Source organism: Podarcis raffonei, chromosome 7 (genome assembly GCF_027172205.1).
Source record: "Podarcis raffonei isolate rPodRaf1 chromosome 7, rPodRaf1.pri, whole genome shotgun sequence".
NCBI classification, from domain to species: domain Eukaryota; kingdom Metazoa; phylum Chordata; class Lepidosauria; order Squamata; family Lacertidae; genus Podarcis; species Podarcis raffonei.
The window spans coordinates 77,540,451-77,553,585 of NC_070608.1; the positions used below are offsets into that span (position 1 = coordinate 77,540,451).

At 45.4% G+C, this 13,135-nt stretch overlaps 1 protein-coding gene and 1 long non-coding RNA gene across 6 annotated transcripts in view; one reads left to right on the plus strand and one right to left on the minus strand.

Moving 5' to 3' along the window:
* The window catches only part of TRIO (trio Rho guanine nucleotide exchange factor), a 274,403-nt gene that overhangs the window by 12,216 nt on the left and 249,052 nt on the right, over positions 1 to 13,135 (minus strand). For 4 of the 5 annotated variants that reach the window (XM_053397146.1, XM_053397145.1, XM_053397147.1 and 1 more), the window contains exons 46-50: positions 11,776 to 11,967; positions 7,373 to 7,550; positions 5,495 to 6,267; positions 2,422 to 2,669; positions 349 to 487 (exon numbers count right to left, since the gene is read on the minus strand). In XM_053397146.1, coding sequence (XP_053253121.1) covers positions 349 to 487; positions 2,422 to 2,669; positions 5,495 to 6,267; positions 7,373 to 7,550; positions 11,776 to 11,967 — 1,530 coding nt within the window. Of the gene's footprint in view, positions 1 to 348; positions 488 to 2,421; positions 2,670 to 5,494; positions 6,268 to 7,372; positions 7,551 to 11,775; positions 11,968 to 13,135 lie in introns of those variants that run through there. The other variant, XM_053397149.1, reaches the window with a different exon arrangement.
* Positions 484 to 7,379, plus strand: LOC128417915 (uncharacterized). The gene is made up of 3 exons (XR_008331605.1): positions 484 to 589; positions 4,516 to 4,639; positions 6,995 to 7,379. It is a non-coding gene; the product is annotated as an uncharacterized LOC128417915 (long non-coding RNA).

Consider the following 13,135-nt stretch of genomic DNA (forward strand, 5'->3'; position numbering starts at 1 on the left):
CTGCTTCTGAAAGGATTAATTAGGACTCAGAAAAGATGCTTCTTTTAACTTTTGAACTGTGGAATGATGTTAAAGGTGGTTTGGCCAACATAGGGCATGTGCACTTCTGCCTTAAAACTGCTAACAGGTCAAGAGTATTTGTTGTTCTCTGAGCAAACGGTTGCTTCCTGTGAGCTCAACCTGTGTGTTCTGAAAGTTGACTCATGCACTCCAGAAAAAATGAAAGTGATTAATCTTCTCTGTAATATAATTCGCTGAACAAAGCTGACCGAGCTTTATCTGTAACATCTGCAGTCTCTTTGTACTGCTAAGGACGACTAAGAACACAACACGAGGAAGAAAGGTTACCTTCACGGAAACCTTATTGGCAAGTCCATCTCGAGATTTACGGTAACCATTTTCCAGCTTGCCTTCCCTTTTGCTGTCTTTATCTTTTTTCTCAGATTTCTTCCTTAGACGGAGTGCTGTGTGCCAAGATGACGACTTCCTGAAGCCAGAACACAACAGCATTGTGATTAGCTGGACCCCTGCCTTGGAAAACATTCGAACATGCAGAAGGAGGAATATCTGACGGATAATCCACCAAACAGTGAGTATATGAACAAATGACTGATGAAACGACATGGTTCTTCTGGTGGCCTTGACACAAAGAGTATGAATTCTGTTATCATTTCTACAGGAACAACTAGTTTGAGCCTAGTTCTTGCTGCATTCGGAAACCTGTGTCTAGGCTGCACCCTTTCGGACTGCAGGGCTCAGTTATTTTTTCCCATCTATACAAAAATGTTTTCTCCCATAGAAAACTATATATCGGGGGGGGGGGGAATTCGAGCTCAGCTTCCTCTTTCACATGTATGTTTTCTTTGTGGAAAGATCAATTTATTTTTGCATGAGAAAGCGCTCTGTTATGTAGGCTCCCATCTGCGTCTAGCTTAAACCACTCCAGATTCTTCACCTCAGTGAAAACTAGGCCTCAGACTTACCTTTCCACAAAAGGAGAAAAAAAAAAGGGGGGGGGGAAACACCTGTGACTCTTCACAGGCCTGACCATAGCTGTCACCGTCCCTTATTTGGCGGGAAACTCCCTTATCCCAGCACCGTGTCCCGCTGCTGTCCCTTATTGATGATGTCCCTTAAATTTCCCAGGTTTCATGTTTCATGACTCGGGAGGGAAGCAGCAGCTCGGGGTCCTCCGCCGTGTGAGAGAGCGCGTGCACGAGCTGCCGCGTCTCCGTCTCTCCCTTTCCCCCCTCAGGGGCGTGTCGTGAGGAGATGGGTGGCGGCGGGCAGGCAGGCAGCCCCTCTCTTGCGAGACTTCCGCCGCGCTGCCAGGGGAAGCCGGAGGCGGCAGTGGCAGTGGAGGAGGCAGCCTGAGGGAGGAGGGGATGGGGAGGGAGGCAGAAGGGTGGTGCTTCAGTGGCTGCCGCGGCACTGCAACCGCCTCATGCCGGGCTCGCAGGTGGAGTGGGTGAGAGTCTCTCTCCCTCTCCCTCCCCCCCCCCTCGGGCGCGGAAGGGCCGATGGAACTCCTCATGCCAGGATGAGAGCAGCCCCGACGTGCTGCTTAGCATACCCTCCAACCAGTGCAGCATCTTAATGTAGTGATTTCCCCCTCTGCACCCCTTTCATAACTCTATTTTTATAAATCATTTGTCCATCTATAGTTCACATTTTTACTACAAGTTTTCTGTCAATCCTACCAATGTATGTAACTCTTGACAATAGCTTTTCAACTAAATTATAAACTTTCCCCATTCTTTATTAAAGAGGTCCTCTTCCTGGTTTCTAATTCTGCCTGTAGGCTTTGCCATCTTGACGTCGTTCATCAGTTTTGTCTGCCACTCTTCTCTGGTTGGAGTTGTAGACCCTTAGGATCATTTAGTCCAACCCCCTGCAAAACACAGTCAGTTGCAGCCAAAGCAGCATAGCTCCATCAGTGGCGGATTTATGCATAAGCTAAGCCAAAATCCCTTATTTTGGCTGCTGATCCCTTATTTTCGAGGCTGCTGGTCCCTTATTTTCAAATCTAAGTTGACAGCTATGGACGGCCTGACCCATCTCTGCCTCCTGGCTTCCCTCTTCCCTGCTTCTGCCATTGATTCTGTACTTCTTTCTGCCACAAACTCTCCCTGCTCACTAAGCCCTGTTACCTCTTCAGCTTTTAACATCTCATCTTCCCAGTCTTCTCACTGTTGTCCTACCACCAACCTCCAGGCTCTGAGCCTCCTTCCCTTGGAGGTTCCTCAGCTGGTTTCTCCCAGCATTCCTTTGTGTCCAACCAGTCCATGACAGCGGGCCAGATCTATCACGTGTCTGTTTTCCTGCTGCAACAGACCAACACAGCCACTCCTCTGGGGTGCATGGCAAACTAACAATCTTACCAAAAACGTCCACCTTAAAAGGAGCACCCAAGACACTTACTTCATTGTTCCATCGGGGTTCTCAATGGTGACTGCACTGGTATGCCCCAGGACATAGCCGGGGATCCAGCCCTCGGCTGCGGGGCACTGGTCAGTGGCGGCTCGGAACACCAAAAACATGTTCTGTTGGTTGCTGGCTAGAATTTGCACGACTTCTCCTTGGTAGACATTAATCTCATCCTCCTTCACTGCCGTATAATCGTGTGTCACCAGCATGGTGGAGATATTGCTACTGCTGCTACTTTCACTCTGTCGGTGAACCAATCAGGTAGAGAGAGGAAAACAAGGAGGAAAAAGGAGACAGTTTACAAAAATACCGGGGAGGAGGGGGAGAGAATGCCTCTCTTCCATGACATTAGCGCCTAAGAATAATCATTTCAATAAGCTTGTATTAAAATCAAACCTTTACACCAACCATATGAGTACTGAGATTTTTCAGAATCTAGATAGACCCCAAAGAGCTGTAATCTAATAAACAGAGCAAGTAAATTAAACTGATCAGTAGTTGAAGGAGGGCTTATGTTCTTAATATCCCATCAGTAAGTGTGAACCTGTGGTTTTTATGTTCATGCACTAATCATTTAGCCTCCTTTCTTAAGGACAGGAAAGGATGCACTTTTGGGCTTAAGAAAATCTCTGTAAACCTTCCATTAAACAAACAAGCACCAGCCTGTTTACTCATCAGGAGCTTAAAAGCAGCAACCAACAGCAGCTTAAGATACTGGTTAGTAAACCAACATTAAATCTCAGTTCCCCATTTCAGATGCAACAGGGAATTGCAATTTAAAATAGCCAAGTTAAAGCTGGTGAGTAACAAGTGGTGTGGGACTGACACTACCTTCTGGTTTAATAAGCTATGGTTTAGTGGGATCATTTTATCAGAAATGGCTCACTAAGTCACCTTACACTGTCTTTTCTAGAGTTTGTAAGCTGCATGCCCTGCCCATCCCAGGGCTGCTAAATTCATTCTGTCCAGAAAGCACTGGATAGTACCCATTCTGGGCTCAAGCACACCAGATGCCTGAACTATTTAAAAAAAACCTACATTTTTTTATTTGGCTGAAATCAGAGATTGGCAGTAATTTAACAAATTCACAGATTCTGCAAAAATGACTTGGGGACAAGATGTTTTCAGCCACTGATACAGGGAAGTATGTCGTTCCTTTATCCCAATACAATATCTGGAAAAGGAAAGTTAATCGGGGAAGAAATATACTGCTAAGCCTAAAGGGGAAGTTGGCATTTCCATTAATGGTGGGATTCCAATTTAAAATATTCCTGTTTGCTGGTGAAATGAACAGTATCCACCTTTAGTGAATGGGTGGTGGAGGGACAATCATTATTTCCCCTATGTGTAAGAGTCTAAAAAAGAATTTTTTTTTTACCGTAATTAAGGCAATCTCCCTTGAAATAACTGCAGAGTCCTCTTAAAAGATTAGTTTTGCTTTAAATTTAAGCCACTTCTGGCAATTTGCCTGATGCATAGTTACACTCTCGAACCCAAGACAGCTAGTTCCTAGTATGAAGCTATCTGCCTCTGCAACACATTTTCTCCATATGGAGAAATGGCATTTTCACCTGCCCTATGCAGCATATTAAGAACACATAGAAATACTACCTTGAACAGCCCCATCCCTTACAGTGAACAACCTTTTTTTTTACGCTGGCTGCCAAGCTGACATTTCCCTAAGCTATGAAAACAATTTAAGGAGGTATGCCAAAGCCAAATCAAATAAATATAACAGGAGCTCAGAAACAGAACAAACATGCAAAGCGGAATTTCTTACCCTACAGCTATGATACAGTGAGTGAAAGAGGAAATCAGAAGAAGTCTACATTGTTAAAAAAAATTCAACCAAGTAGTGCATGCTTTCAAGAAAGGTTCTGAAGGCCAAGTGATGTGCGACCGAGGTTGTGCGGAAGCTGTGAAAGGAGCTGAAGAAGTGTACCACACACTTAAATTGGGGTGGGGTTAAAAGAGTGTGGTTTTAAGACCAGCCTCGAGTTTGAGGATGCAACTATTGCATCCCCCATGAAGAATGATTATTCTGAAAATAACAATAGGTGTCCTTTGACTGCCATGTTGCATTTCCAGATTGGCAGCTTTAAAGAAAAGGAGCCGAGGTCTGCTGGCCAACAACCTGATCTTTCCTCGCAGAGCGGGCTGAAAAATGAGATCTCCAGGTGGCCCCAGCGCAGCGCTTCTTAGAGAACAGAAGGTATTTAGCTTGGAGGTTTGATTACGGTAGCCTTCTATTTGTGTGCACTAAGTGTATTTATCAGGATTTATTTTTGTGATGCTGTAAGATTCCTTGACCAGGTACGGATTTTTAAAAGACAGCAAGTCAACAGAATGCTTCAGCTCAAGAGAAACACAGGAAGAGCAGCCTAACAGAACCTCCATGTTCTCTGAATACTGGATGTCAGAGAGTTCAGGGGAGAGGAGTGGAGTGTTGAATTCATGTACTGCCATGTGGGTATCTTGGGTTCATTTGGCTGGCCACTGTTGGGAACAGAATGGATCTTTGCTTTGATCCAGCAGGGCGATTCTTATTTTCTTCAAAGTCTCGCTGGGGTGGCATGGGGTGTGAATTGTATGCATGTATGTGAACGGCAGAGGAATCCCTAAGCAAACCTGCCTATGGAAACACAGGTGAGGCGCAAACTGAGCTCCACCAGGGCAGCTGTACACAGAATGTTAATTTGTGCCTTCGTGTTAGATGGAGGGAGAGGAAGCCAACAGCAAGTTAGTAGAAACCAGACTAGCAGATTTCCCCCCCCCTCCCAGCAGAGGTGGAAGTCACATTTAGAGTTAGAAAGGCTTTCTTCGCGTCTGTATACATACTGCAAGTTTATGTCTTATGTATACACGCACAGAGGCGACATACGTTTCTACTGAGATTTGCATAGAAAGACTGGGAGCGACTGATTATTATTTCAGAGCAGCGGTGCAGCACCAGAGAGCCAGAAGTTAGTACGGAGAATGATGGCAACGCACAGGAAGGGAGGAGGAGCATGGGAAGATTTTTTTGTTTTTAGAGGAGCTCGCAGGATAGAAGCGCTCCAGCTCTTACCCCATTACTCTGGGTGGAGTGTACTGACTGCTCGCTGGTCGAGGAACATGTGCTCATGCGGTCTGTGTCCTTGCTGTGTGAAGAGTGGCGGTGGACCTGGCGCTGGAGGGAGTCACTGTCCCCGGGAAAAGTGAAGGAGCCGGGGCGGCTGACAGGGGATGCTGGGATGGAGCTCCAAAAGGAGCCCTTCTGCAGGGGGCTGCTGGGAGGAAAGGCTTCCTTGCCAAAAGGAGAAGGGAAAGTCATTGCGGGAGGAGAGTTTATTGGCGAGACGGCTCCGGGCCTCGGTTTCCCCAGCGCCAGCGATCCCACGCTGCTCCTCGAACGGATCTCCTCCGAGTTCCCGCGGCATTCCCTCTGATCCGCGTCTGCCGAGCCACAAGCGCTTCCCGATGCCTTCCGGGGGCTCTCCATCGCTTTCATCTTGGGGATCTTCTCTGGTTCTCTCTCTGGAGCGTTCTGCTGAGCGTTTGGTACCGGGTGCCTGCCTGCCTGGCTAAGGCCAGCCTCTAGGGTGCTGGTGGTGTGGGGAGGCAGGGAGGAATTGTGAATGGACATACCTGACATCTTGTCTGCCTCTGCTTGGACTGAGGCTGCAGAGGAGACCAGGACTGGGGAATGGTGTCGGACCGGCTGCGGGATCCGGGAAGGCCTGCTACGGCTGGAGCTGGGGATTCCAGGGCAGGTGCTAGGGCCACTGCTATTGCTGCTGCTGCCGCCGCCGCCACCAGGACCACTGTGGTTCCTCTGGTACTCGATCGGTGATGTCAAGGCTGAGAAAAGCGAGAGGGGTTCACACAAAAATGGAAGGCAATGCAAAGCCTGTTGTCAAACAGGGCCTCAAATTCAATTGCCCCAATAACAGTACAGTCAAACCTCGGCTCCCGAATGCCGAAAGCCCGGAAGTAAATGCTCTGGTTTTTGAACGCTTTTCAGAAGCCAAAAGTCCGGCGCAGCTTCTGCTTGAGTGCAGGAAGCTCCTGCAACCAGTTGGAAGCTGCGCCTCCGTTGTCGAACATTTCGGAAGCCGAACGGGCTTCTGGAATGGATTACGTTTGACAACCGAGGTTTGACTGTATCTTCTTTTGCACAATCACCATGTTTTTTGGCAGGTATTACTCACACCATCATTCCCAGATATAGCCAAGCAACTTAAAAGCAAATATATTCATGGCAGCAAAAAATTCTGATGTATTTGAAAAGGAACACAATACTATTTATGAAACAACTGTGATTAAATTAACATTGCGTTGTGTGAGTTACTGAATTACAGTATGGACATACTATGGACAACTTATTATTTGTCCAAGAATGTCGAAGTGAAAGCATATCAGTTATTTTTGCTTTGATGATCTATTTATATGAAATAGTGGGATTATAACAACCATGTGCATAATTTTGGGTGGATGGAAAAAATGGGATAATCTGAAATATGTATCTATAAATCAGACTATGGTATCTAGGTATTTTAAACTGAATAAATTGTGGGACATTATTTAGGTTATCTGTGCTAAAAAGAGGAAGTCAGGGCTGGACAAGATACTTAGCAGAAGTTCTTAAAAAAAGGAAGCTGGACATCCACTCTCGAATATAATTAATTGACAAGCAAGGTAAGCAAAATGACATGACACACCATTACGGCTGGCTTTTAAAAACTTAGCTTCAGTGTGATTCTGCATGGAAGGTTACTGGGAATGAACTAAAGCCTCTGACAAAAAGCTTCCACAAGGAAAGCAAAATTATTAGCCCCGTCAATGAACTCAAAATACGGAACCGTGATAGAGGGGGACTTTTAAAATAGCAAGACAAAGGAAACCATCTGGAGAATTAGATTAATTCTGAAACTTTAGTAGGAAGTAGAAATGAAGTTCACTTTACCATTTAGAAAATTACGCTGGTTTTCCAAGATTTGGTTGATTTCGTGGATCCACATTTGGCGGACTCCTGGACTGGTGGAATGCAAAACAAAAGTCTCCATAACATCACCTGCCCTTGACGTTAGTGCAAATTTACAGGGATCGTTGTCTATGTTTTCCTCCAAGCACAGGCCACTCACCTTCATTAAAAAGAAAAAGGGGAAAGCTTTCAGAAAATGCCAATTTCATCTTTTTGTTACTACTTTTGATCAGATGGCATGCGGTAACCTAGCAGGAGCACCCATGTCAAGGAATTCCCAATAAAGACCACTCTGCGAGAAGGTCACAACTATACACAGCCAACACCAGAAGGGACCCCAGAAGGGGCACTAGGAATTGGAGAACTTGTTGCACCAGAGCCAATTGGCACTGGAACTGGGGATGTAATACTCATTTTTAGTCCATTTTGTCCACAGCCCAGCCCACACAAAGTGTCAAACAACTAATCCAGAATGCGGCAGCTAGACTGGTGACTGGGAGTGGCTGCTGAGACCATATAACACCGGTCTTGAAAGACCTACACTGGCTCCCAGTACGTTTCTGAGCACAATTCAAAGTGTTGGTGCTGACCTTTAAAGCCCTAAATGGCCTCGGTCCTGTATACCTGAAGAAGCATCTTCACCCCCATCGTTCAGGCCAGACACTGAGGTCCAGCTCCGAGGGCCTTCTGACAGTTTCCTCCCTGCGAGAAGTGAGGTTAAAGGGAACCAGGCAGAGGGCCTTCTTGGTAGTGGCACCCGCCCTGTGGAACGCCTTCCCATCAGATGTCAAGGAAATAAACAACTATCTGACTTTTAGAAGACTTCTGAAGGTAGTCCTGTTTAGAGAAGCTTTTAATGTTTGAGGTTTTATCATGTTTTTAATATTCTGTTGGGAGCCGCCCAGAGTGGCTGGGGAAACCCAGCCAGATGGACGGGGTAAACATAATAATAATAATTATTATTATTATAGTCATGTCTTAATTTGAAGTCTTCAAGCAAATTTCACTAGCCTACCTAGACAGCCAGTGTTATGTTAATCATTCAAAACAGCCTGACAGCAAAGAAGGAAAAACGCACCCTCTCTTAAGTTTCTAAAAACTTCCCTCCCTGCTTGCCAAGAGAATTTATGACTTGCCCCTGCACAGAAGAAGCCATTTGCACTTTGACACCTGATCAATTTGTTAGTGATGAGGGGGAATTGCTCGAAAGGCTTCAAATACACCTAGAAATGAGAAAAAGTGCTAAAGCAGGGAGCAGTCGTGCTCAACACCAAACGAATGAGACAGTGCCTCTGATTCTCAGCATTCCACGGTCCCAACAGATTTGTCATTACCCAAGCAAAGTAGGAGCAGCTCCTCTATGACTGCATCCCATGCCACTCTGGTATGAAACATAAAAGTGGGCTGGTGGCCTTAACATGGGAACCCTCGACCCCATTTCAAAGGTCAGGATAGCTGCAGAATGCAGCAACAGGAAAATTGGTTGCAGGGGACAGTCAAAGGAGGAGGATATCACAACAGCCTTGTAATTAACAGCTTGCCTGGTAGACGACAAGGAAATTTATGCAGGTAAGTGAGATGATAGGGACGCGGGTGGCGCTGTGGGTTAAACCACAGAGCCTAGGACTTGCTGATCAGAAGGTCAGCGGTTCGAATCCCTGCGACGGGGTGAGCTCCCGTTGCTCAGTCCCTGCTCCTGCCCACCTAGCAGTTCGAAAGCATGTGCAAGTAGATAAATAGGTACTGCTCCGGCGGGAAGGTAAACAGCGTTTCCGTGTGCTGCTCTGGTTCGCCAGAAGCGGCTTAGTCATCCTGGCCACATGACCCGGAAGCTGTACGCCGGCTCCCTCGGCCAATAAAGCGAGATGAGCGCCGCAACCCCAGAGTCGGCCACGACTGGACCTAATGGTCAGGGGTCCCTTTACCTTTACCTTTAAGTGAGCATGATGGCAAAGGAGGGAGGGCTCATGCCATCCCTTCTGTTCAAGCTTGTTTGGTTTCTGTGCTGGCTACAGAAGAGGGATAGTTCCCTCTTCCGTGATCAGCAAGGAAACAGTGGAGTCCACCAGTCCTCTTGGGAGAAGGCAACTTTTAAAACTAGCCTGTATTTCCATGCTTAACTTCCTCTTTGGCCAGCATGGAGATAACAGGCTACTAGTCTCTTAGCATACTAATAATTTTTTGTGCGGGCTCTTTTGCAAGGCTGAGCTACAAAACAATACAAGATGCTGCCAGTAACTATGAACAACCTCTTTCAGTCCAACTTTCATCTCAGGTTAACATTTAACAACAGGCCACTTGCCAACTAGCACCTGCTCCTCTTAGCTCAGCTGAAACACACAGTAGTTTGCATTAAGTGTGCTGCAATGGCTAGAGTGCTGGGTTTGGCAAACCTAGAATCAAGTCCCCACTCAAGTCATGAAGCACTCTGCGGCGACCTTGTTTGAATCGTTTTTCTTTCAACCCAACATCCATCACAGGGCACTGGTGAGAATAAATTGCTGCTCTGTGCTCCCCGGAGGAAGGGAGGGATTCATAAAATTCCGTTCCAGGTTAGTTTGCTGACAGACTAAAGAGCTCTCTGCAGCAATTTTTGGAGTGACCAAGTACAGCTTGGGATCTTGACTCAAGTGTGAACAAACAACCCAGAAATCAAACTCGGGAAGTCGTTCCAACAGATGAGCCAATAAAGAATACAACATCTTCACATCCAGTTTGCGAAGTGAATTGTTGAGGCCACCTGGTGGGAAAGCGCACATTTACAGCTTCCAAGTATGGTGAGATAAAAGTGAATCATACTGGAAAAGGCAGGGAGGTCAAGGGGCCTGATCACAATATGTGTGCTATGGACACACAAAGGGGAGGAGGGCGTACTGCTTCACAGTGTAAACCTTCATGGAGTTTCAATATAAACATAGATATTGATTTATATCTGAGATTAAAAGATGAACAGTGGGAATGTGCATGAATAAAATGGGGTTTGGAAAAGCACACCAGCACAGAAAACAGGTAAAGGAAGTCTAACAAGCATTTGCAGTTGACGTATGGGGTTGAGCAATGTTATGTTGTCATAAATCAATGAAATTCTTTATGACATTAGACAGGTTCTTAGAAGAGGTTCACAAGACGCCATCTACAGTTTCCAGACTTATTAAGAGGTGGTCCAGCAATCTAAATGCTGGCATACCTGACTGGAACAGTTTTGATATTATTAACTTATAAAGCTTTGCCAGACACATGAGAAATAGTTTTTTAAAAATTTGACTCCTAATCAACTGCATTTTGCAATTTGCCCCATAATTAAGAGAAACCACACCCGACTGTGTTCCAGGTCTTTTGGCTGGTTTGCTCCAAGTATTTCCAATTCCTGGCTATAATAAGCATTTGTGCTGCAGCCAAAGTAGGCAACAGAAGTTAACTCCTGCTTTGTAATTCACTTAATTTCTCTGAAAACCATTTCCTAAAACCCAGTCACTTGAGGGACAACTTGAGGGAGGCACTTGAGGGAGCGCTCCCCACTGTGCTCAGGAGGCTTCGTGTTGCTTTCGCTGAAGCCAGGGATCCCTCTTGCCCTCCTGGCTTCACTTCGCTGGAGAGCCGCTGCGCAGGGAAAGCTGGAGAGGGACAAGCTGCACAGCGCCCCTTCAGCAAAGTGGCAGGAGAAACGGAAGGGGTGCGGGGATTCGAAGCGCCGACCTTCTGATCGGCAAGTCCTAGGCTCTGTGGTTTAACCCACAGCGCCACCCACGTCCCTCCAAGGATAGTATGTAGCTATTCTTACACAAAGGAAAGGGCCTCTTTTGTGGTGGTGCCCTGATTTTGAAATACCCTCCCTAGAGAAGCTTGACTGGTGTCAACACTAAAACCTTTCATGGATAAGTTAAGACTTTCTTGTTTGGCCTGGCATTTAAAGGGATTCTATTTATTGTTGGTTTTAAAAATTATTAAACCTCACGAAAAATAATTCCCATCATAAAGCAAAAGACAAAAACTAAAAACCAATACTACCAACCGCATGCGAAAGAAAGTTAAACTAGGGCAAACTACGGCAAAGGAGTGGAAAATGAGAGAAAAGATAAGGAAGGGTGGGTGGAATGAAAAATCTTCATGTTGGTGGTTAAGAGCTTAGCTAGCCTTTCACCTCCTGATCATTGGTATATTTTCACTAAGCTTTGAAATAAACCCTTTCCCAGTGGTTTTTGCAGAATCAGGAGATTAATCCCAGAGGAAGGACACACACACACACACACACACACACACACACACACACACACACCCTTTAAAGAGACCATGAGCAAGGTTGGATTAGAAACTGTTGTCAAAATGGAACTGAACCCTCAAGCCTAGTGCATAACTAAAAAAAAAGACATATGCAGAAGACTTACCTTGATACTGTTTTTAAATAGGAATCCTGGCGTTGAGAAGCCTTTCTTTTTATCTAGTGGTTCACTGAATATAACAATCTGTTCAAACAGGAACACCCGCCTTTCTTTGCAACGTGGCAAGAGTCCCGTTTCCTGATCTGTAACCATGAACGTATCTTGCAGCAACAGCTTACCCTGGGCAACAATTTTACCCTAAAAAAGAGAGGCCAGAACAAGTGGAGTCAACCCTTTTTAATCCATCAGCTGAAACAAGTAGTTATATTACCAAAGGAAGTATGGCTAACAATGTTTTTACATTCCACATGGTTATGTTATTGAGAATTAGTGCTGCTCTCCGATTCAAACTATATCTACATTCTTACAGCGCTCTGCTAAATTTATCCCTGAAGGGCTGTAGTTTGTAGAAGACCGAAGATGGGAATCCAAAGGGAAATGTGACTGATTAAAAACAACAAAATGGCAGAAATAGTGAGATCAATACAGTTAAGATTATAGAAAGAAAATCACACAATCTCTCATGGTCATCAGGAAGCCTTTTCTCATTCCACGTGATCATGGGTTGTGTGCACAAATCCTCTGGGACACATCTCAAAATGTCACAACCAAGCAGCCCCACCCGTTAGCAAATGTACAATTTAGTGGGGTTCAGGAATGCAGCTCCTTACCTCCATAGCTGTCAACTTTCCCCCCCTTTTAAAGGGAAATTCCCTTATTCCGAATAGGATTCCTTGCAAGAAAAGGGAAAAGTTGACAGCTATGCCTTACTTCCACCTGATGTATATCATCTGAGCCATTATTATACAACAACCTCGTGAATTCGGCCTCACTGCATTATCTCTGCACATTATATACTGGCTCTTGTTCAAACAACTGTGACATCCAACATGCATATGTCAGATGAGAGCAGGGACTAATCTACACTGGTGAGTTATAACGTTAAAAATGCGTTATAAAAATGTAACACCAGAGGGAGCTGTAGAGTAGTGATGTGTTGCCAATCGGAAATTGCATTGGGAGCTATTTTTTAATAGCATTTTCCAGATCAGTGTAGATCCAGCCCAGGTGCTCTAGGAGGATGAAAGAGGAGGGACAAGAGACCATGAGTTCTAAGTTTGGGTGCAAGCCTACAGGGGCACAGTTCCCTGTACTATTCCTATCCTTATATTCTGCCCTCCTGCCAGCATTACAGTTCAGGGACCTAGCAGGGGCAAGCGAGAGAGAAGGCTACTTCCCTATGGTCTGTTTTCAACCTCTAACAAGAAAAAGGCACTTTAATTGGATTTTAGGAGTAATTTTGAAGCTGAAAATAGTCCAAATGTTAAGAGTACATGCACTTCTTCTTAAAATGCTTCCAGGTGAC